Source organism: Bos indicus, chromosome 8 (assembly GCF_029378745.1).
Source record: "Bos indicus isolate NIAB-ARS_2022 breed Sahiwal x Tharparkar chromosome 8, NIAB-ARS_B.indTharparkar_mat_pri_1.0, whole genome shotgun sequence".
NCBI classification, from domain to species: Eukaryota; Metazoa; Chordata; class Mammalia; order Artiodactyla; family Bovidae; genus Bos; species Bos indicus.
Genome location: NC_091767.1, coordinates 82,554,214 through 82,580,340, shown reverse-complemented (window position 1 = coordinate 82,580,340; position 26,127 = coordinate 82,554,214). Strand labels below are relative to the sequence as shown.

The following is a 26,127-nucleotide window of genomic DNA, read 5'->3' as shown; positions in this document are numbered from 1 at the left end:
TTCTAATCTCAACTTTTAAAGCCTTTCACTGAGGTTTTTCTCTTGCTATCTCTCCCTTTTCGGAATCTTTATACTAGATACTATTCATCCAGGGAGAGAAAATGTTAACAGTCTTCTCTTATGCAGTTTCTATCAAAATAGAAAGAAATTAATATTTATACAGCATCTATTATATGCCAGAAATGGTGCTAGAATTTTTCATTTATCCTATACTTTCATCCTCAACACAGTTCTATGAGCTATTGTTCTCATTTTTACAGATGAGGAAATTGAGAATCAGGAATATTAATTTACTTGCTTAAAAGTCATTGAAGTGGCTAGTGTCTGGATTCAAACCCAGGTATCCTGACTTTAGGTTCAATATTCAATAGAAATTGAATTAGCTCCTTTGGAAAATAACTTATTAGAGGCAATAGCAAAAAGGTATCACGGAGACTTAAACTCAAAGAAAGGAATGAGGTGAGATAAACAGTAAGCTTTGGAAAAAATTCTAAAAATAAGTAAATTAGGGGAGTAGGTGATTTAGATAACAAATAACTAGAAGAAAAGTTAGAAGTTTACCTGTCTACTATCGTGATGGGGAAATTTTTGAAAAATCAAGGTTCATAAGATTACATAATTAGACTATTGTGTGAAAAATCAACTAGTTATGATTAAAATAAAATTGGAGAGTAAGAAATATTTTCTAACACTTAACACCAAAAATAAGTCTAGTCAACTGTTCAGTAAGTTGTGACATGAATTTACCTCCGATGTCCTAAATAAGCCACAGGAAGGTTACCACTAGTTGAGGTAACAATCTTCAAAGATACTTTGAAGACTGTCCAAGTTAATTCAGAGGCAATATTTCTTTAAAAAAAATAAATAACCTCTAAATTCTATCTCTAGAGACGAGATGATTCTCTATTTGATGATAATACAATTCAGAACTGCAAACTTTTCACACCTGTCACTCCTCTCATATGGCTAAGCGCAAAAGCTTAGTCCTTAGGCAATAAAATACAAAAAGAATACAGCTCTTTTCAACCTGAGAAATGGTATTAAGACAAATAATCAACATGCAGGCTATTCATTCCTTAGGTCTTTCACATTCTATTTTGTATAAAAAATATATAAAAATTATATTTAACCGTATCTTAAAGTTACACAAAAAATGCCATCAATGAATTAAATTTTATTGTTATGTATTATTATAAAACTCCTGCATGCCATAATGAAGATCGAACATACTGCATGCCACAACAAAGACCTGACACAGCCAAATAAATATTTATTTTAAAAGGTCGAATAAACTATTCTTTTACTGAGAAGCCTAAATATATTTAACCAATACCATGCTCATAGATAGGAAGGTTCAAAAGTGTTAAAATGTCATTTTTCTACAAAGTTGTTTATAAATTCAGTGATTCCAATAAAAATTCCAACCCAAGGAAAAACGCCAGAAAACTCTCCTCTGATGAACTGAATGAGATGATTATGGAAAGCTAAGCTTTAAGGTATTGACATTCCAGAATAAAGATTCACAGAATGAGAGTTCAAAAAAATAAATACATAATTTAAAAGACAAAAAATTAGTTATTTAAAATAAAATAAGAAGATTGGAAAATGCCATTTTTTTTTTTTCAGACATAGAGCCAAGAAAGATAAAAACACAAAGTAAGAGATCAAAGTTCACAGGTTTAAAGAATCATTCTAGGGGAATTCCCTGGTGGTCCAGTGGTTAGGACTCCAATCTTTCACTACTAAGGGGCTGTGTTTATCCCTGGTTGGGGAACTAAGATTCTGCAAGCTATGCAGTGCAACTCTGTCCTCCCCCAAAAAAGAATCATTGTAGGAACACTAAAATCAGATAACCTAGTGACCAGGAGAGACACTAGAAAAAACTGAAGAGAAGCCACTGTCAAAGAAATAATCAAAGAGAATTTTCTAGAGTTCAGAAATACAAGCCTTCAGATTACACCCAGCAAAATAAATGAACAAAAACTCACATCAAGACTCAAATATCGGACTTCCCTGGTGGTACAGTAGATAAGAATCTGCCTGTCAATGCAGGGGACATGGGTTCCATCCCTCGTCCGGGAAGATTTCACGTGCTGCAGAGCAACTAAGCCCATGCATCACAACTACTGAGCCACACTCCACAGCTCTGAAGCCTGTGCATCCTGGGGTCTGCACACTGCAACTACAGAGTCCATGTGCCTAGAGTTTGTGCTCCGCAACAAAAGAAGCCACTGCAATGAGAAGCCCATGTACCACAATGAAGAGTAGCTCCTCATGCTGCAACTAGAGAAGGCCCATGCAGCAACCAAAAGACCCAGCACAACCAAAAAAAATTAATTTAATTTTTAATTAATTTGTAAAAGACTCAGATATCACTGTGAAATTTCAGATTACAACTGGTTGATTGGCATTAGACAAAATTTCAGAAATACGAAATACCAGAAAACAATGTTGAAGAACCAAAGAGCCTCTTGATGAAAGTGAAAGAGGAGAGTGAAAAAGTTGGCTTAAAGCTCAACATTCAGAAAACTAAGATCATGGCATCTGATCCCATCACTTCATGGGAAATAGATGGGGAAACTGTGGAAACAGTGTCAGACTTTATTTTTGAGGGCTCCAAAATCACTGCAGATGGTGATTGCAGCCATGAAATTAAAAGACGTTTACTCCTTGGAAGGAAAGTTATGACCAACCTAGACAGCATATTAAAGAGCAGAGACATTACTTCGTCAACACAGGTCCGTCCAGTCAAGGCTATGGTTTTTCCAGTAGTCATGTATGGATGTGAGAGTTGGACTATAAAGAAAGCTGAGCACTTAAGAATTGATGCTTTTGAACTGTGGTGTTGGAGAAGACTCTTGAGAGTCCCTTGGACTGCAAGGAGATCCAACCAGTCCATCCTAAAGGAAATCAGTCCTGAATATTCATTGGAAGGACTGATATTGAAGCTGAAACTCCAGTATTTTGACCATCTGATGTGAAGAGCTGACTCATTTGAAAAGACCGATGTTGGGAAAGATTGAAGGCAGGAGGAGAAGGGGACGACAGAGGATGAGATGGTTAGATGGCATCACCGACTCAATGGACATGAGTTTGGGTGAACTCTGGGAGGTGGTGATGGACAGGGAGGCCTGGCGTGCTGTGGTTCATGGGGTCACTAAGAGTTGGACATGACTGAGCAACTGAACTGAACTGAATACCTACAGAGATCTAAAAAGAAATTCTCTACAGTTGGCCAAAGCAATTACATGAGAGATCACATAAAAGACATTTTATGATATTCAAAAATACATAAAATTTATTTTCTATATATTCTGGCATACAAAGTTATTTGTTAAAATAGCTGACAGATAATATAGACAGATGGAGAAGGCAATGGCACCCCACTCCAGTACTCTTGCCTGGAAAATCCATGGACAGAAGAGCCTGGTAGGCTGCAATCCATGGGGTTGCTAAGAGTCGGGAACGACTGAGCGACTTCACTTTCACTTTTCATTTTCATGCATTGGAGAAGGAAATGGCAACCCACTCCAGTGTTCTGGCCTGGAGAATCCCAGGGACGGGGGAGCCTGGTGGGCTGCCGTCTCTGGGGTGGCACAGAGTCGGACACGACTGAAGCGACTTAGCAACAATATAGACAGATGACAGAAGTAGAAGAAACGGTGGATGTGTGCTAATGTTAATATCACACATTACATAACTTAGAAGGTACTGTAGAAAGTTGCTGGACTAAAAATCAAAGATTAAAGTATATTATTTAAGGCTAAAAATTAATTAATAGACAAAAAATAAAAAGAGTAAAGACTACATGGAAAATGGGGCTGCTGCTAAGCCGCTTCAGTTGTGTCCGACTCTGTGCGACCCCATAGACGGCAGCCCACCAGGCCCCGCCGTCCCTGCGATTCTCCAGGCCAGAACACTGGAGCGGGTTGCCATTTCCTTCTCCAATGCATGAAAGTGAAAAGTGAAAGTGAAGTTGCTCAGTCGTGTCCGACTCTTTGTGATCCCATGGACTGCAGCCCATCAGGCTCCTCCGTCCATGGGATTTCCCAAGCAAGAGTATTGGAGTGGGGTGCCATCGCCTTCTCTGGAAAAATGGGGAGGGGGGAGTAAAAGAAAACTAAATTTCCCTTTAACATAACACAAAGTCCAAGCTGTTGATAAACTAAAAGATAATGAAGAATTAGGATTCTGGCAAAAATAATGAACTGAGCCAGTTTGAAAGTCTTTTTTTTCAACACCTGGAAATTAAATATAAATTTTTGCAAAACGAGAAGAACAAAACAAAAACTGAGTATATCTCTTTTGAAAAATACAGCTGATGAATGTATTTATTATATTTTGTAAAGTTCTTTACGTAACAAATGTAAGGATTTAGGTAACAAACCATTCTTTGAATTCAGTCACAGGAAAACAGGAATCCAAAACTTCTCGTGCCCTGGGTGGGACACCTAACAGAGAAGTCAAAGTAAAACCACAGTAATGGAGAACTCCCACAACCAGTCTCCTAAGGATGAACAGAGGGAAGAAGAGCCCCACTGAAGATAAGCTCAAAATAAAAAATTACAAAATGTGTGAAGAAACCGTCTACCACGAGCAAGAGCCAGAGGGAAGAACAAATAGAAGGATTAGCATCCCCCCAAAATAGAAGTCAAATAGAGTAAAAATGCCATTCAAAAAGATATTTTAAAAAATGACTAAAACTACTAAACAAATAAAAGCTAGAAACCATAAAAACCAAAAAATATAGATAAATGATCAGCTAGATTTGAAAAATATACGGAAGACCTTTTTAAAAATTTGAGTATATTCCTATGCTGTACACTGTATCCACATGACTTCTTTATTTTGACCCTCTCAATCCCCTGTACCTTTTAACCCCTTCTCCCTACTCCTTCCCTTTGGGCAACCACTAGCCTGTTCTCTGTATCTGAGTCTGTTTTGCTATGTTTGTCCTTTTATTTTTTAGATATTATATGTAAGTGAAATCATATAGTACTTGTCTTTCTCACTTAGATTTATTTCACTTAGATTATACACTGTAGATTCACCCATGTTGTCACAAAGGGCAAGATTTCATCCTTTTTATGGCTAAGTAACATTCCATTGTATACATATATATGTATATATACATAAAGTATATATATCTATGTATGTGTGTATAATCATTATCCATTTATCAATAGACACTTAGGTTGCTTCTGTGTCATAGTTATCATATATACTGCTGCAGTGAACATACATGTATCTATTCAAATTAGTGTTTTTCATTTTCTTCAGATAAATGACCAAAAGTGAAATTGCTAGATTGTATGACAGTTGTACTTTTAATTTTTTGAGGAACCTCCATACTGGTTTTCATAGTGACTGTATTAGCTTAGATTCCCACCAACAGTGCAGAATGGTTGCCTTTTCCCCATATCCTCAACAACACCTGTTATCTGTTTTGTTTTTTTGGTAAAAGTTACCCTGACAGGTGTGAGGTGCTATCTTTCTGGTTTGATCTGCATTTCCCTGATGATTAGTCATGTTGAGCACCTCATCATGGGCCTGTTGGCCATCTGTATGTCTTCTTTGGAAATATATCTATTTGGGACCTCTGCTGATTTCTTAAGGTTATTTGGCTTTTTTATATTGAGTTTTATGATTTCCTTATATATTTTGGATATTAACCCCTTATTGAACATACCATTTACAGTACCTTCTCCCATTCAGTAGGCTGTCTTTTTCTTTTGTTGATAGTTTTCTCCACTGTGCCAAAGCTCTTTAGTTTGATGTAGTTACATGTTTATTTTTGTTCTTACTGTTCTTGCCCAGAAAGATTCAAAAACATTACAAAGATCAATGCCAAAGAGCTCACTGCTTATATTTTCTTCTAGGAGTTTTATGGTTTTAGGTCTAACATTAAATGTTTAATCCACATTGCATTTATTTTTGTATCTGGCATTAGGAGAGAGTCTACTTTCACTCTCTTACATCTATCTGTCCAATTTTGCCAACATCACTTATTGAAAAGACTTTTTCCAGCGTCCGAGGTCAGGGGCGGTGATGAGAGGAGTTACCCCGCGTCCGAGGCCAGGGGCAGTGGGTGGGAGGAGCTACCCCACGCCCCCACGCCCAAGGCCAGGGGCGGCGGCCGGGAGGAGCAATCCCACGTCCAAGGAGCCACGGCTGTGCGGGCGCAGGAGGGCCTAGAGGAGCTATCCCACGTTGAAGGTCAGGAAGGGCGGCGATGAGGAGATACCCCTCGTCCAAGGTAAGGAGCACTGGCTGTGCTTTGCTGGAGCAGCCGTGAAGAGATACCCCACGCCCAAGGTAAGAGAAACCCAAGTAAGACAGTAGGTGTTGCAAGAGGGCATCAGAGGGCAAACACACTGAAACCATACTCACAGAAAACTAGTCAGTCTAATCACACTAGGACCACAGCCTTGTCTAACTCAATGAAACTAAGCCATGCCTGTGGGGCAACCCAAGATCAGCGGGTCATGGTGGAGAGATCTGACAGAATGTAGCCCACTGGAGAAGGGAATGGCAAACCACTTCAGTATTCTTGCCTTGAGAACTCCATGAAAAGTATGAAAAGGCAAAATGATAGGATATTGAAAGAGAAACTCCCCAGGTCAGTAGGTGCCCAATATGCTACGGGAGATCAGTGGAGAAATAACTCCAGAAAGAATGAAGGGATGGAGCCAAAGCAAAAACAATACCCAGCTGTGGATGTGACTGGTGATAGAAGCAAGGTCCGATGCTGTAAAGAGCAATATTGCATAGGAACCTGGAATGTCAGGTCCATGAATCAAGGCAAACTGGAAGTGGTCAAACAAGAGATGGCGAGAGTGAATGTTGACATTCTAGGAATCAGTGAACTGAAATGGACTGGAATGGGTGAATTTAACTCAGATGACCATTATATCTACTACTGCGGGCAGGAGTCCCTCAGAAGAAATGGAGTGACCATCATGGTCAACAAGAGAGTCCGAAATGCAGTACTTGGATGCAATCTCAAAAACGACAGAATGATCTCTGTTCGTTTCCAAGGCAAACCATTCAATATCACAGTAATCCAAGTCTATGCCCTAACCAGTAACGCTGAAGAAGCTGAAGTTGAACGGTTCTATGAAGACCTACAAGACCTTTTAGAACTAACACCCAAAAAAGATGTCCTTTTCATTATAGGGGACTGGAATGCAAAAGTAGGAAGTCTAGAAAACCCTGGAGCAACAGGCAAATTTGGCCTTGGAATACGGAATGAAGCAGGGCAAAGACTAATAGAGTTTTGCCAAGAAAATGCACTGGTCATAACAAACACCCTCTTCCAACAACACAAGAAAAGACTCTATACATGGACTTCACCAGATGGTCAACACCAAAATCAGATTGATTATATTCTTTGCAGCCAAAGATGGAGAAGCTCTATACAGTCAGCAAAAACAAGACCAGGAGCTGACTGTGGCTCAGATCATGAACTCCTTATTGCCAAATTCAGACTTAAATTGAAGAAAGTAGGGAAAACCACTAGACTATTCAGGTATGACCTAAATCAAATCCCTTCTGATTATACAGTGGAAGTGAGAAATAGATTTAAGGGCCTAGATCTGATAGATAGAGTGCCTGATGAACTATGGAATGAGGTTCCAATGACATTGTACAGGAGACAGGGATCAAGACCATCCCCATGGAAAAAGAAATGCAAAAAAGCAAAATGGCTGTCTGGCGAGGCCTTACAAATAGCTGTGAAAAGAAGAGAAGTGAAAAGCAAGGAGAAAAGGAAAGATATAAACATGTGAATGCAGAGTTCCAAAGAACAGCAAGAAGAGATAAGAAAGCCTTCTTCAGCGATCAATGCAAAGAAATAGAGGAAAACAACAGAATGGGAAAGACTAGAGATCTCTTCAAGAAAATCAGAGGTACCAAAGGAACATTTCATGCAAAGATGGGCTCGATAAAGGACAGAAATGGTATGGACCTAACAGAAGCACAAGATATTAAGAAGAGATGGCAAGAATACACAGAAGAAATGTACAAAAAAGATCTTCACAACCCAGATAATCACGATGGTGTGATCACTGACCTAGAGCCAGACATCCTGGAATGTGAAGTCAAGTGGGCCTTAGAAAGCATCACTACGAACAAAGCTAGTGGAGGTGATGGAATTCCAGTTGAGCTATTCCAAATCCTGAAAGATGATGCTGTGAAAGTGCTGCACTCAATATGCCAGCAAATTTGGAAAACTCAGCAGTGGCCACAGGACTGGAAAAGGTCAGTTTTCATTCCAATCCCAAAGAAAGGCAATGCCAAAGAATGCTCAAACTACCGCACAATTGCACTCATCTCACACGCTAGTAAAGTAATGCTCAAAATTCTCCAAGCCAGGCTTCAGCAATACATGAACTGTGAACTTCCTGATGTTCAAGCTGGTTTTAGAAAAGGCAGAGGAACCAGAGATCAAATTGCCAACATCTGCTGGATCATGGAAAAAGCAAGAGAGTTCCAGAAAAGCATCTATTTCTGCTTTATTGACTATGCCAAAGCCTTTGACGGTGTGGATCACAATAAACTGTGGAAAATTCTGAAAGAGATGGGAATACCAGACCACCTGATCTGCCTCTTGAGAAATTTGTATGCAGGTCAGGAAGCAACAGTTAGAACTGGACAGGGAACAACAGACTGTTCCAAATAGGAAAGGGAGTTCGTCAAGGCTGTATATTGTCACCCTGTTTATTTAACTTATATGCAGAGTACATCATGAGAAACGCTGGACTGGAAGAAACACAAACTGGAATCAAGACTGCCGGGAGAAATATCAATCACCTCAGATATGCAGATGACACCACCCTTATGGCACAAAGTGAAGAGGAACTAAAAAGCCTCTTGATGAAAGTGAAAGTGGAGAGTGAAACAGTTGGCTTAAAGCTCAACATTCAGAAAACAAAGATCATGGCATCCGGTCCCACCACTTCATGGGAAATAGATGGGGAAACAGTGTCAAGAGTTTATTTTTCTGGGGTCCAAAATCACTACAGATGGTGACTGCAGCCATGAAATTAAAAGACACTTACTCCTTGGAAGGAAAGTTATGACCAACATAGATAGCATATTCAAAAGCAGAGACATTACTTTGCCAACAAAGGTTTGTCTAGTCAAGGCTATGGTTTTTTCTGTGGTCATGTATGGATGTGAGAGTTGGACTGTGAAGAAGGCTGAGTGCCAAAGAATTGATGCTTTTGAACTGTGGTGCTGGAGAAGACTCTTGAGAGTCCCTTGGACTGCAAGAGATCCAACCAGTCCATTCTGAAGGAGATCAGCCCTGGGATTTCTTTGGAAGGAATGATGCTAAAGCTGAAACTCCAGTACTTTGGCCACCTCATGAAAAGAGTTGACTCATTGGAAAAGACTCTGATGCTGGGAGGGATTGGGGGCAAGGGGAGAAGGGGATGACAGAGGATGAGATGGCTGGATGGCATCACTGACTCGATGGACGTGAGTCTGAGTGAACTCCGGGAGTTGGTGATGGACAGGGAAGCCTGGCGTGCTGCGATTCATGGGGTCGCAAAGAGTCAGAAACGACTGAGTGACTGATCTGATCTGATCTGATCTGAATATTCTGGCTGCTTTATGATAGATTAGTTGACCATATAAATGTGGGTTTATTTATGGGCTCTGTATTCTATTTCACGATCCATGTGTCTGGTTTCGTACCAGTACCATACTTTTTGACTATTAGGGCTTTGTATACCACACAAATTTGATTCTGAAATCAGGAAGCAAGACGAACTCTAGCCTTGTACATTCTCAACCTCTCTTTGGCTATCTGGGGTCTTCTGTGGTTCCATACAAATTTTGGGACTATCTGTTCTGTGAAAAATGCAATGGGTATTTTGACAGTGATTGTACTGAACATGAAGATTACTTTGGGCTATATGGACATTTTAACAATGTTAATTCTTTCATTAGTGTGGTGTACTTTTCCATTTATTAGTGTTCAATTTCTATTTGTGTTATAGTTTTCAGTGAATATGTGATTTACCTTCTTGGTTAAATTATTTCTAACCATTTTACCCCGGAGAAGGCAATGGCAACCCACTCCAGTACTCTTGCCTGGAAAATCCCATGGACGGCTGCAGTCCATGGGGTCGCTAAGAGTTGGACACGACTGAGCAACTTCAGTTCCACTTTTCACTTTCCTGCATTGGAGACAGAAATGGCAACCCACTCCAGTGTTCTTGCCTGGAGAATCCCAGGGACGGGGGAGCCTGGTGGGCTGCTGTCTATGGGGTCGCACAGAGTCGGACACGACTGAAGTGACTTAGCAGCAGCAGCAGCAACTATTTTATTCTTTCTGATGTAGTTGTAAAAGAAATTGTTTACTTAATTTCTCTGGTAGCACATTATTTGTGTATAGAAATGCAGCAGACTTCTGTGTGATAATACTGTCTCCTGCAACCTTGTTGTTGTTTAGTTTCTAAGTCATGTCCAACTCTTTGCAACCCCATGGACTGTAAACTCACCGGGCTCCTCTGTGCATGGGATTTTCCAGGCAAGAATACTGGAGTGGGTTGCTATTTCCTCCCTCAGGGGATTTTCTCAACCCCGGGATCCAACCTGCATCTCCTGCTTGGCAGGCAGATTCTTTACCTCTGAGCCACCAGGGAAGCATTCTGCAACTTTACTGAATTCATTTATTAGTTCTTATAGTTTTCTGGTAGTCTCTTCAGGGTTTTCTATATATAGAATCATGATATCTGCAAATAGCGACAGTTTTGCTTCTTCTGTTCCTATTTGGATGCCTTTTATTTATTTTTCTTACCCGATTACTGTGGCCAGGAATCACTGCACCATGTTGAATACAACTGGTAAGAGTGGGTGTCCTTGTTTTGTTCCTAACCTTAGAGGAAAAGTTTTAAGCTTTTTACCACTGAGTATATTATTGGCTGTCGGTTTTTCATATATGGCCTTTATTATGTTACATTCCCTCTATAACTACTTTATTGAAGGTTTTTATGATAAACAGACATTGAATTTTGTCAAAATCTTTTTCTGCATCTATTGAGTTGATCATACGATTTTTCTTCTTCAATGTGTTAATGTGATCTATCGCATTGATTGATTTGTGGGTATTGACTCCTACTTGCATCCCTGGGATAAATCTTACTTCATCATGGTGTTTAATCCTTTCAACTATTATTGAATTCCATGTGCTAATATGTGTTGAAGATTTTTAGATCTCATCAGGTATCACTGCCTTGTGATTTTCTTTTTTGTGTGATACCTTTGTCTGGTTTTGGTATCAGGGTTAATGCTGGCCTTGTAAAATGAGTTTGAAAGTGTTTCTTTTGCTTCAATATTTTTGGAATAGTTGGACAAGACTAGGGATTATCTGTTCTTTGTTTGGCCAAGCCACTTGACTTATGGGATCTTAGTTCCCCAACCAGAGATCAAGCCTGGGCCCCCTGTGGTGGAAGCATGAAGTCCTAACCACTGGACATCCAGGAAAATCCCAACTGGTTCTTTAAATACTTGATAGAATTCCTCTGTGAAGCCATCTGATTCTGGACTTTTGTTTGTTAAGAGTTTTTTGACTACTGATTCAATTTCATTATAGCAATCAGTCAGTTCAGATATTTTATTTCTTCCTGAATCAGTCTTTGAAGACTGTATGTTTCTAGGAATTTACACATTTTTTTCCAGGTTGTCCAATCTGTTGGCACATAATTGTCTACAGCAGTTTCTTATGAGTGTTTGTATTTCTGTGATATTGGTTGTAACTTCTCTTTTATCTCTGATTTTATTGATAGGTGTATGCTGCTGTTCAGTTGCCCAGCTGTGTCTGACTCTTTGTGAACCCATGGATTGCAGCATGCCAGACTTCCCTGTCCCTCACTATCTCCCAAAGTTTGCCCAAGTTTCTGTCCATTGCATTGTTGATGCCATCCAGCCATCTTATCCTCTGACACCCTCTTCTCCTTCTGCCCTCAATCTTTCCCAGCATCAGGGACTTTTCCAATGAGCGAGCTATTAGCATCAGGTGACCAGAATACTGCAGCATCAACTTCAGCATCAGCCCTTCCAATGAGTATTCGGGGTTGATTTCCTTTAAGATTGACTGGTTTGATCTCTTTGTTGTCCAAGGGACTCTCAGGAGTCTTCTCTAGCACCACAGTTCAAAGGCATCAATTCTTTGGCATTCTGCCTTTTTGGTACAGTTCTTACAAGTGTATGTGACCACTGGGAAGACCATAGACTTGACTATAGGGACTCTTGTCAGCTGAGTAATGTCTCTGCTTTTCAACACACTGTCTAGGTTTGTCATAGCTTTCCTGAAAAGAAGCAATTGTCTTCTGATTTCATGGCTGCGTCACCATCTGCAGTGATTTTAGAGACCAAGAAGAGGAAATCTGTCACTGCTTCCACCTTTTCCCTTCTATTTGCCATGAAGTAATGGAGCCAGATACCATGATCTTAGCTTTTTTAATAATTAGTTTTAAGCCAGATTTTTCACTCTCCACCTTCACTCTCCTCAAGAGGCTCTTTAGTTCCTCTTCACTTTCTGCCATTAGTGTGATATCATCTGCATATCTGAGGTTGTTGATGTCTCCTGCCTATCTTGATTCTAGCTTAACTCATCCAGTCAGGTATTTCTCATGGTGTGCTCAGTTTATAGTTTAAATAAACAGGGTGACAGCAGACAGCCCTGTGGTATTCCTTTCTCAATCCTGAACCAATTGTTCCCTACAGGGTTCTAACTGTTGCTTCCTGACCCACATACAGGTTTCTCAAGAGAGAGGTAAGATGGTCTGGTACTCCCACCTCTTTAAGAACTTTTCACAGTTTGTTATGATCCACATAGTCAAAGGCTTTAGCGCAGTCAATGAAACAGAGGTAGATATTTTCCTGATATTCGCTTGCTTTCTCCATGATCCAGCAAATGTTGGCAACCTGATCTCTGGCTCTTCTGCCTTTTCAAAACCCAGCTTGAACATCTGGAAGTTCTTGGCTCACGTAATGCTACCATGAAAGTGTTAAATTAGGGCCTTACTAGCATAGCATGGGAGATGAGTGCAACTGTCAAATGGTTCAAAGATTGTTTAATACTACTATAGGTGTATACTTACTGACACTGACATTTTGTTAACTGCTTGCTTTTGTAATACTTTTTTGCTCTTCTTTTAGTCTCTTCCCTTGTGGTATGATAACTTTCTTTAGTATTATGTTTGGGTTCCTTTCCCTTTTATTTTTCTGTATCTATTGCAAATTTTTGGTTTATGATTACCATGAGGTTCATATATACTGACATGTGTGTGTATATATACATATGTATATATACATACACATATACATATATACACACACACACACACATGCTGTTTTTATTTTTCAGTCACCCAGTCTTGTCTGAATCTTTGAGACCCCACGGACTACAGCACACCACCGCTCTGTCCCATACCATCTCTCAAAATTTGCCCAAGTTCATATCCATTGCATTGGTGATGCTATCCAGCCATCTCATCCTCAGATGCCCTCTTCTCCTTTTGCCCTCAATCTTTTCCAGCATCAGGGACTTTTCCAATCTGAGTCAGCTCTTTGCATGAGATGACCAAAATACTGGAGCTTCAGCTTCAGCATCAGTCTTTCCAATGAGTATTCAGGGTTGATTTCCCTTAAGATTGACCAGTTTGATCTCATTGCTGTCCATGGGACTTTCAGGAGTCTTCTCCTATACCATAATTCAAAGGCATCAATTCTTTGGCATTCTGCCTTATTTATGGTCCAGCTCAATATATACACACATACATATATGTATACTTACATATACATTTATATACACAATTTTATATATGTATATACACACACATTATATAAATCTGTTTTTAAATGACAGTTGCTTAAGTTCGAATGCTTTTAAGCATTACATTTTTATTCCCCCACCCCATGTTTTATGTTCTGAATACCATATTTTATATCTTTCTATTTTTTGTATCACGTAACTACTTAATGCAGTTGTAGTTATTTTTACAACTTTTCCTTTTCAAAAAAATTGAAGCATATTTGATTCAGAATGTTGTGTTAGTTTCTGATGTATAGTAAAGTGATTCAGTTACATTGTTTTTCAGATTCTTTTTCATTTTAAATATTGAAGATAGTTCTGCAACTTCTGTCTTTTAATCTTCATTCTAACCCTTTTTAAGGGTTTGAACTGCTACCTTTACTATATATTTGTCTTTATTAGTGAGTTTTTTTTCTTTCATATATTTTGTTATTTCTGGTTATGGCCTTTTCCTTTCACTTGAAGAAGATCCTTTCACATTTGTTATAGGATCCATTTTGTGATGATGAACTTTTAGCTTCTGCTTGTGTGGTAAACTTCTTCTCTCCTTCAATTCTGAATGATAACCTTGCTGGTAAAGTATTCTTGGCCATAAGTTTTTTTTTTCATTTCAGTACTTTAAATATAATGTGTTACTCCCTCCTGTCCTATAAAGTTTTGCTGAAAAATCAGCTGACAGGACTTCTAAACACAAAAAATAGATTTTAAAATTAAAATTCAATGGACAGATTAAATAGCAATTTGCAATATAGCTGAAGTGATAATTAGGAACTTTATGGCAGAGCTTATCAAATTAGACTACAGGTGAGCAGAACAGGAATGAAAGATAATTGGTTGTCATGATAAATTCTGTACTATTTGAACTGTTGTTGAAGATATTTATTACCTTTAAAACATTATTTAAAAATTAAGAATGCTTATATGTGTTTGATAAAACTTAGCTGAAGACAGTGTTCTATGTCATTTAATACTGAGTATCTAAGGACTCATGTGTGAAATTCCTCTTGAATTCATTCACAAGTAAATGGAAATCTAGAGCTTCTCAGGCCTTAGCTGTAAGAATTCAAGAATAATTTTAGTCCTCAGCAGTTAAGTAGTTCACTCACCACATATATTTGATTTCTCACTGTAATTTTTCTGTTTTTGGCCATGCTGTATAACTTGTGCGACCTTAGTTCCTTTACCGGTGACTGAACCTATCCCACGGCAGTAAAAGCACTAAGTCCTAATCACAGGACCTCTAGGGAATTTCCAAAGCAATTTTTTTTTTTTACTCACTTTTTCCCTCTTTGTATTTTATGTTTTTTTTTTTAAAGTCCCTTGAGATTAATTTCAAAAATATACAAACAGCTTATAAAGCTCAATATCAAGAACAACAACTAACAATCCAATCAAAAAAATGGGCAGAAGACCTAAACAGACATTTCTTCAAAGAAGACATACAGATGGCCAACAGGCACATAAAAAAATGTGTAAAATCACTAATTATTAGATAAATGCAAATCAAAACTACAATGAGGTATCTATCACTTTACTCCATTCAGAATGGCCCTCATCAAAAAGTCTACAAATAATAAATGCTGGAGAGAGAAAAGGGAACCCTCCTACACTGTTGGTGGGAATGTAAACTGGTATAATCACGATGAAAAACAGTATAACTACCATATGATCCTACAATTCCACTCCTGGGCATATATCTGGAGAAAACTATTATTGGAAAAGATACATCCATCCCAGTGTTCACTGCAGGACTATCTATAAGAGCCAAGACATGGAAGTAACTTAAATGTCCATCCACAGATGAATGGATAAATTCACATATATACAATGCAGCAACATGAATGGACTTTGAGGTTATCTTACTAAGTAAAGTAAGCCAGATAAAGATAAATATCATATGATATCGCTTATACGTGGAATTAAAAAAAAGATACAAATGAACTCATATTTAAAACAGAAAAAGACTCACAGATCAAGGGAGGGGAGGGATATGTTAGGAGGATGGGATTAACATATATACACTACTATAGAGAAGACAGATAACCAACAAGAACCTAGGTATACCATAGAGAACTATACTCAGTATTTTGCAGTAACATAAAAGGGAAAAGAACCTGAAAAATAATATAGGTTATTGAATCTTTCTGCTGTACACCTGAAACTTACATGACATTGTAAGTCAACTATACTACAATCTTGAATAAATAAATAAATAAATAAACGTCCTTTGAAATTCTTTTTCAAAGACAGTGGGAGTATATCTATAAAATACTTATTATATTAGATGTTAAAAAGTTACAGATTTGTCACCCCTGCCAAAAGAGACTAATCTTCTCAGGTGTTTATATCAACTTAAATTTTTTCTAAAGTACGTGTATGTCTTTAAAAGTTCACTGAGATTCATAAACAGGTGTTAGAACTGATTTAGCTTTATAAAACCTATAAATGTTCAGCTGCTCTCCTTGAGACCAGGTAGAGACAGAGGAGGGAAACTCCTGGTCCATTAAGCCTTCCTTATGGGTTCTCAAGGGTTCCTTGACCACAGTTTGAAAATCACTGACACGTGACTCTCAACTATTCAATTAATAACTTGATTATTCAACTAAGTCTGACTGCTGTAACTACAACACACAAGTCAAAAAACTATAGAATATTTCAATGAAGAAGCAGCCACTTTTCGGATATTTTAAAAAATAAAGCCAGACATATAAAGAGGATGAGAATAATGGAACTGACAGAGAAGTTTAGATAAAACTCAATATTGTTATCCCAGTCAACATTAATAGCATTTTTGTTGCTTCTCCTTAAAGCTAAATGAAACACAGCAATAGAAGCATAATCACTGAAAACCCAGTAACAGTTTAAGGATTATCTTAACTCTTAAGAGCAATTAGATAGAAATCAAGTTATAAAATTTTATTTTCTTACATTGTAGAGACAAGGCAAATGTTTACATCTTGAGTACTGTTGAATTCTTTCACAATCTTGATTCTTTCCTCTGATTTTGTACTTCCATCAAGTCGTCGGTAATCCAGTCCAGATGCCATACAGTACTGCTGCAGCACATCAAGCAACTAGAGGAGAGATACAGAGACATGCAAAGATAAACTCATGGTTTAATAAGTGTCATACCATTATACAGATGAGCTGTACTAAGTATTAATATCTCTGTTCACAGTTTCTTTCTTACAATTACAAGGGCAACAAATATTTTTCTAATTTCTGACTCATACATCTTCCTACTATTATACTGAAACTGACTTTAACATTCGGCAACCTTTGTGTTAAAAAAAGAAAAATTAATCTTTCAAGGGAAAAAACCCGATCTTTAGCTTTCTAAACCAAAAAAAAAAAAAAAAGGAATAAAAAGAAAAGTATTGGCCAACTCATTTATCTAATTATATTCATTATTTTTGCTATAGTCCACATTCTAAAATATCTTAAATATCTTAAAAGAACATTTTAATTATTAACAAAAACATCTAAGTAGAGAATTAGAAATCTATCTTTATGTTTCCTATTTCATAATAAGTAATTCTGATATCGGAGAAGGCAATGGAGATTTAAATATCTGTTTTAAAAGTTGTTTACCTCATTACCATTTCCTACAGAAATTATTAAGAAGCAGAAGATACTAGGAAGAGGTGGTAAGAATATACAGAAGAACTATACAAAAGTTCTTCATGACCCAGATAATCACGATGGTATGATCACTCACGTAGAGCCAGACATCCTAGAATGTGAAGTCAAGTGGGTCTTAAGAAGCATCACTACGAACAAAGCTAGTGGAGGTGATGGAATTCCAGTTGAGCTATTCCAAATCCTGAAAGATGATGCTGTGAAAGTGCTGCACTCAATATGCCAGCAAATTTGGAAAACTTAGCAGTGGCGACAGGACTGGAAAAGGTCAGTTTTCATTCCAATCCCAAAGAAAGGCAATGCCAAAGAATGCTCAAACTACAGCACAATTGCACTCATCTCACATGCTGACAAAATAATACACAAAATTCTCCAAGCCAGGCTTCAGCAATATGTGAACTGTGAACTTCCAGATGTTCAAGATGGATTTAGAAAAGGCAGAGGAACCAGAGATCAAATTGCCAACATTCGCAGGATCATCGAAAAAGCAAGAGAGTTCCAGAAAAACATCTACTTCTGCTTTATTGACTATGTCAAAGCCTTGCCTGTGTGGATCACAACAAACTGTAGAAATTTCTTAAAGAGATGGAAACACCAGACCACCTGACCTGCCTCCTGAGAAATCAGTATGCAGGTCAAGAGGCAACAGTCAGAAATGGACATGGAACCACAGACTGGTTCCAAATAGGGAAAAGGAGGACATCAAGGCTGAATATTGTTACCCTGCTTATTTAACTTATATGCAGAGTACATCATGAGAAATGCTGGACTGGACGAAGCACAAGCTGGAATCAAGACTGCTGGGAGAAATATCAATAACCTCAGATATGCAGATGACACCACCCTTATGGCAGAAAGTGAAGAAAAACTAAAGAGCCCCTTGATGAAAGTGAAAGAGGAGAGTGAAAAAGTTCGCTTAAAGCTCAACATTCAGAAAACAAAGATCATGGCATCTGGTCCTATCACTTGATGGGAAACAGTGACAGACTTTATTTTTTGGACTCCAAAATCACTGCAGATGGTGACCGCAGTCATGAAATTAAAAGATGCTTGCTCCCTGCAAGATAAGTTATAACCAACCTAGACAGCATACTAAAAAGCAGAGACATTACTTTGCCAACAAAGGTCCATCTAGTCAAAGCTATGGTTTTCCCAGTAGTCATGTAGGGATGTGAGAGTTGGACTATAAAGAAAGCTGAGCGCCAAAGAATTGATGCTTTTGAACTGTGATGTTGGAGAAGATTGTTGAGAGTCTCTTGGACAGCAAGGAGATCCAACCAGTCCATCCTAAAGGAAATCAGTCCTGAGTATTCACTGGAAGGACTGATGCTGAAGCTGAAACTCCAATATTCTGGCCACCGGATGCAAAGAACTTACTCAATTGAAGAGACTCTGATGCTGGGAATGATTGAAGGTGGGAGGAGAAGGGGATGGTTGGATGGCATCACCAACTCAATGGACAGGAGCTTGAGTAAGCTCCAGGAGTTGGTGATGGATAGGGAAGCCTGGCATGCTGCAGTCCATGGGGTCGGAAAGAGTTGGACATGACTGAGTGAGTAAACTGAACTGAACTGAACTGACGGAAGATACGTAAGTAGTAAATGTGGCTGGATGCTTTTTTTACCTCTTTAAGATACAGAGATCTCTTTATAGACTTTTAAGCCTCAGGAACTAGACCTGAGTCAATCAAAAATATGCTCCAGACAAAACTCACCTTGGTGGAAAAGGAGAAAAGAAGAACTTTATCTTTGTTTTTCCTGCAATGATTTAAAAGCTGCTGAAGAACCTGGAAGAGAACCACAAGAACATCAGTGAACCAGTTTCACTAAAAAGTATACTTTATATACATACACATTACTTAAGAATTTTTTTAAAAATTATTTTATACAATATAATCTGAGTAATCTTTGATAATTCCCTTCATTTTTTCCAAGTTTAAAGTATTAGATATTACATGAAATTCATCATCATATTATTAAAAATGAGGTAAATTAAATTACTCAAGGACTTAGTTCATCTCATCTGGATTAATAAAAAGGAAGCATTTTAGATTATGAGATGCATTTAAATGGATTAATTTAATTTCCAAAAACACTTTTTTATACTTACAGTATGTTCAGAAACTAAATTACAGAACAGTATTTCTTTTAGGACTTGGGCCTAGATATCCATCTAATATCAAGAAGACTAGAGATATCAAGGGAATATTTCATGCAAGGATGGGCACAATGAAGGACAGAAATGGAATGGACCTAACAGAAGCAGAAGAGATTAAGAAAAGGTGTACACAGAAGGACTGTACAAAAAAGGTCTTAATGACCCAGATAACCGCAATGGTGCAGACACTTACCTAGAGCCAGACACCCTGGAGTGTTAAGTCAAGTGAGCCTTAGGAAGCATTACTAATTACTATGAATAAAGCTAGTGGAGGTAACAGAACTGCAGCTGAGTTATTTATAATCCTAAAAGACAATGCTGTTAAAGTGCTGTACTCAATATGTCAGCAAATTTGGAATACTCAGCAGTGGCACAGGACTTCTGCCTCATTGACTAGGCTAAGGCCTTTGACTCTGTGGATCAGTAGAAACTATAGAAAATTCTTAAGGAGATGGGAGTACCATACCATCTTATCTGCCTCCTGAGAAACCTGTATGTGGTTCAAGATGTAATAGGCAGAACAAGACATGGAACAATTGACTGATTCAGTATTGAGAAAGGCGTTAAGACAAGGCTGTATATTGTTACACTGCTTATTTAACTTCTGTGCAGAGTATATCATGCGAAATGCTGGGCTAGACGAAGCCCAAGTTGGAATCAAGATTGCCGGGAGAAATATCAACAACCTCAAATATATATATTGTACCATTCTAATGGTGTAAAGTGAAGAGGAACCAAAGAGCCTCTTGATGAGAGTGAAGAGGAGAGTGAAAAAGCTGGCTTGAAACTCAACATTAATAAAAACTAAGATCATGGCTTAGTTGGGGCTTCCCTGGTTGGCTCAGAGGGTACAGCGTCTGCCTGCAATGTGGGAGACCTGAGTTTGATCCCTGGGTTGTGAAGATCCCCTGGGGAAGGAAATGGCAACCCACTCCAGTATTCTTGCCTGGGAAATCCCATGGACGGAGGAGCCTGGTAGTCTACAGTCCTATGCCTGGAGAATCCCATGGACAAAAGAGACTGGCAGGCTACATACACCCCATGGGGTCGTAAAGAGTGGGACACGACTGAACAACTCACACACACATACACAAGATCATGGCATCCAGTCCCATCACTTCATGGCAAAATGAAAGGTAAAAAGTGAAAGTAGTGATAGATTTTCTTTTCTTGGGCTGCAAAATCACTGCAGTGACTGCAGCCATGAAATCAGAAGGCACTTGCTCCTTGAAAGTAAAGCTATGACAAACCTAGATTGCATGCTAGAAAGCAGAGACATCACTGTGCCTACAAAGCTATGGTTTTTCCAGTAGTCATGTACAGTTGTGAGAGGTGGACCATAAAGAGGCTGAGTGCTGAAGAACTGATGTTTCTGAATTGTAGTGCTAGAGAAAGAAGACTTTTGAGAGTCCCTTGGACTGCAAGGAGATCCAATCAGTCAATCCAAAAGGAAATTGATCATGAATGTTCATTGGAAGGAATGATGCTGAAGCTGAAGCTTTGACCATCTGATGCGAAGAGCCGATTCATTGGAAAAGACCCTGATGCTGGCAAAGATTGAAGGCAAAATGAAGTGACAAGAGAATGAGATAGTTGGATAGCATTACCAACTCAATGGACATGAATTTGAGCCAACTCCAGGAGATAATGGATGGCAGAGGAGCATGGATTGCTACAGGTCCATGCTGTTGCAAAGAGTAGGACATAACTTAGAGACTGAACAATAACAAATTTCTTTTAGTAAGTATTCAAATTTTCTTTAAGTATATGTAATAAAATGTGTTTAATTACACCTAGGTTCTAAAAACTCTGATATTTATTTTCTACAATAATCAGTCAGATATATACCTCTTCTCATTTTATCCCCTCTGTTTCTCTATTACAGTAAATCCTGAATTCCAGATTTGACTTTGACGCCAAAATGCCAATAACTTGCCCCCATATGCAGTGTGTTTAGAGAGGAAGCAAATAATCCAAAGCCTGTGTAATAGTAGTAATACTGTTATTTTTAAAACAGGCACTTACACATCTGGCAATGACAGCTCCAAACACTGTGGAAAAGAAAACCACAAAGGAAAGAAAAGAAATTTTCTGTACTAAGCAAAAGGTTTTTCTGAACTATATAATAAAGACAACCCGTTTTATTTCAGCTCAATTCAGTTCAGTCACTCAGTCGTGTCTGACTCTTTGTGACCCCATGAATTGCAGCATGCCAGGCCTCCTTGTCCATCACCAATTCCCAGAGTCCACCCAAACCCACGTCCATCGAGTCAGTGATGCCATCCAACCATTTCATCCTCTGTCATGCCCTTCACCTCCTGCCCTCAATCTTTCCCAGCATCAGGGTCTTTTCAAATGAGTCAGCTCTTCGCATCAGGTGGCCCAAGTATTGGAGTTTCAGCTTCAACATCAGTCCTTCCAATGAACACCCAGGACAGATCTCCTTTAGGATGGACTGCTTGGATCTCCTTGCATAAATATTTAAACTTTAAAATACATCATCCTTGCATGTATGCAAACTGAAAGAACAACTTACCTTCATTTTTCCACTGTATTTTGGGTCAGAAAGTGTTTCAAAGGCTGCATCTTTGCTTTTTTGCACAAAATCTGGGAATCTGGAAAATACCTGATCACATATCCTTTTGATAAGTGTTTCCTTAAGGGTAAAAGGAAGAAGAAAAGAAATCTCAGCATTTTTAAACCTGTATAATTTGAAAATATTTATAAAAAATATATTTAGAAGGCATGTATTAGGTTGAAAGTTTTGCCTTCTTTAATTCAAAATACCTTAAAGTGATATGTTAAACATGTAAGGCTTTGAGGAGTTCTGAGATAGTGATATGGTTACTAATTTTACTGTTACTTTTTTAAGATTTTCAAAATAAGTAACTGAATACTTCTCAAAGAGTAGTCTTTTAAAATTACATTTTAACAGCCTCAAGCCTATCACACAAAAGCAAAATATGAAAAGTATACAAAAAGCTTTTAAAAAGATCTTTTTATTTACATTGTGCTTTAGACACAACTGACATGACTAAAGCCAATGATTCCATGTGTGTCTAAATTTTGAAATTACTCATTTTTACTAAATATTTAATACACGATTATAAAGCCTCATTTTAATACAATAGATTAGATAAACATAATTAGATACATTATTAGTGGAATTACAATGGACTCATCAAATATCTTTAGTTGGTAATATATCAAAAGTTATTAGGAAAATGAAAATAATATGAACATATCAGAGGCATAAAAAAGATTTAAGGTTAACTTTTCTTACTTTGATTAAAAATTTAAAGGCATAAACTTCTCTGACATCTAAATTAAAAAACAAGCAAGTCAGTTACCTCTTAAATTTCATACAAAGATAACTTAAGGATATTTGGCTAAGAAATTTTATACCAAATATACTAAATAGCATCACAAAGAAATTTAAAAAGCCAACCCAAACCTGTTGTCTAGAGGTGCTAGCAGTCTGCAGTAATGCCACATGGTTAGCTACCTTCTGAAGGACTGCAAGGTAACTGAAATACAAGGTTTTCACTGTTTCGCCCTGTGAATTGGTCTGTAACCATAAAAGTACAGAAAATAAAAATAAGCAAGGGACTAACATGGCTATGTAACTAATTACACCAAAAATATATCACTTACAATAATATTTATTATCCGGTTTTTATCAGCACAATATTATCTGGTTATCAGCACAATACATTGTGAGAAAATAATGGTCAAATGATACACAAAATATCCATGAATCACTAATGTGGAATTGTACTTTTGGTAAACCATAACACAATGATGTTTTTAATAAAAGAGTAGAGAAAGTCCTCATTCCAGGAAGTATACACAGTGACACAGCTTCTACAGATAAAAAAACCACATGAGGAAAAGTTATATTACCTGCTACTTACTCTGATACTAGAATTGAGTACTTTGTAATCAAAAACAAGACAGTAAAGATATCATGTAATGTGCTTAGTCACTCAGTTGTGTCAGACTCTGCAACCCCATGGATTGTAGCCCATCAGGCTCCTCTGTCCATGGGGATTCTCCAGGCAAGAATACTAGAGGCATTGCCATGCTCTCCTCCAGGGGATCTTCCCAACCCAGGGAGTGAACCCAGGTCTCCCGCATTACAGGAGGATTCTCTATCATCTGAGCTACCAGGAAAACATACCACACTGAAATACTTACCTTATAACAACAATTTCTTCTTTTCTGGCCACTGTTGCAGGTACAAGGCTCAGAAGACTGAAGTATCAAAGACACATCTTCGGTTTCTAATACTGTTTGATAGACAGCTTTTTGAAAATCTGTCAGAGAACAATATACCATCTGTCAAGATAAAATAGAAGGTAGCTATTAGTATTTTTATAGCAATGATAATTACAATGCACATCGGGTTTCACAGACTGTAAGAGTGAAAATTGCTCATAAACTGTAATTTTTCTTACATGATTAGCCCATGTAATCATTATATGGGCTTCCCAGGTGGCACTCGTGGTAAAGAACCTGCCTGCCAATGCAGGAGACGTGGATTCGATCCCGGAGTCAGGAAGATCCCCTGAAGGGCATGGCAACCTACTCCAGTATTTTTGCCTGGAGAATCCCATAGACCGAGGAGCCTGGGGGGCTATGGTCCATAGGTTCACAAAGGGTTAGACACTACTGAGGCAACTTAGTGCACATCACTGTATAACAGAAAAACACAAGAAGACTTCTCCTAATTCTGTGCTATAACCTCACCTAAACTATACAAATTATACTTTTCTAATAAATCTCACAGTTTGTTCTTTAATTTTAAAAACTCAAAATATGAAAAAGCTAAGTATGTGATTTCCTTATAAATTTCTCAACATATTCTTGTGGGTCTTTTCAGCATTCCACATTATTAGCCCATCATGCAAATAAGTGATTAAAGTTTAGATCAAATAAAAAAAAACTAGAAAAGGAAAGATTTTTAGAACAATGACACAGATAATACTTAGTGAATTACTTGAAAATTTGGAAAAAAAATTTTAAACTTCCTATTACTGAAGATAGGATAAAGTATTTTTGCTATAAATTCCCAAAATTAGGAAATATAAGAATTAAACAAATACACATGAAGGCAAAACTTGTAAAATTGCCACCTTGTGCCCAAATTCAAGAAAAGAGGAAAACACAAGAAAATAATGCCAGTGAGTAATTGCCTTGTATTTCTGGTAGTCTGGAAATTGGTAAAGTTCTTCGAGATACAGCCGTATGTAACCAGGGTCATAAAACTATATATATATATAGAGGGACTTTGAGGCATGTGAATAAGAGGGAAAGCCATCTATTTTTAAACATTTATATGTGTGTATCATTACAACAGAACATTACTGCAAAAAGAAGACAAATTGTGGATATAAGAATAAAAAGAGAATATTGAAGATAGGGTCAATGATTAAGGTACAGGCAGAAATTCTGAATTATTATTTTACCCCAAGTTTATTAAGATATAATTAACATATAAGTTTACAGTGTACAACATTATGATTTGATATGTGATTTTATTATAAAATTATAAGCATAGCAATATGGCTATTTAACACATTCATCACGTCACATAACTACTTTTTGTGTGTATGGTGAGAACATTTAACATTTATTCTCAGAGGCGGGGACTTTTAAGATGATGGAGGAATAAGACAGGGAGATTACCTTCCTCTCCACAAATACATCAAAAATTCATATGCATGTGGAACAACTCCTACAGAACACATTCTGGATGCTGGCAGAAGACCCTGGGGATTTCCAAAAAGGCAAGTCAATGCCCAGGGCAGAAGATAAGGATAAAAAAAGAGACAAAGGATTTCAGGACCAGGACCTGTGCCATAGGGGAGGGAGTTGTGAAGGCGGAAGAGAAACCTTCTCGCAGGCAGAGTCTAGGAGGAGCTTTGGAACCTCAGAGGAGAACACAGCAACAGGTGCTGGGAAGGCAAAATGGAGAGAATTCCCCACAGAGACTGTAACCAAACAGCACTCTTCAGGCAAGAAGTGGCTACATGCCCACAGCAGTGAGTGCAGGCTCAGCGCTCAGGCTTCAGGGGTCAGACCCCAGGGAAAGGACTGGCATTGGCTGTCATGAAGGTATTCTGAGGGGACTAGTAAAACACAACTGAGGGAGTACAGAGAAAAGCCTGGGCCCACCAGAGAGCCAAGAGACTATTGCCGTGGGAATGCTCTAACTCTGCACACGTAGAATGCAGGACCCCATCTTCACAAGTGCCATAGGTGGGATAAGCCAGCTGCAATCTGTGACCCCAGAAGAAAAGCAGGTGTGAATGGCAAAGACAGAAGACAGGAGGCCACTACAGTTTCGACTCCAGAGGTCACAGCTGCCACCATGCTGTGAGTGAGCATGGGTCACTGACCATACCTTCCTGGGAGCCTGAGCAGCTTGGTTCTACTGAGGGACCCACAAACGCAGGGCCAACCCCCTGCGTTGGGGAAGCACACAATCCACCTCAGACTTCAGG

The 26,127-nt window shown here is 38.2% G+C and overlaps 1 protein-coding gene across 2 annotated transcripts in view; it reads right to left on the bottom strand.

Annotated features, from left to right (window-relative positions):
* The window catches only part of ERCC6L2 (ERCC excision repair 6 like 2), a 149,669-nt gene that overhangs the window by 79,196 nt on the left and 44,346 nt on the right, over nucleotides 1–26,127 (bottom strand). For both annotated transcript variants that reach the window (XM_070795088.1, XM_070795087.1), the window contains exons 7-11: nucleotides 23,819–23,959; nucleotides 23,076–23,189; nucleotides 22,158–22,277; nucleotides 19,179–19,250; nucleotides 16,754–16,899 (exon numbers count right to left, since the gene is read on the bottom strand). In XM_070795088.1, the coding sequence (XP_070651189.1) occupies nucleotides 16,754–16,899; nucleotides 19,179–19,250; nucleotides 22,158–22,277; nucleotides 23,076–23,189; nucleotides 23,819–23,959 (593 nt within the window). The remainder of the gene's footprint in view (nucleotides 1–16,753; nucleotides 16,900–19,178; nucleotides 19,251–22,157; nucleotides 22,278–23,075; nucleotides 23,190–23,818; nucleotides 23,960–26,127) is intronic.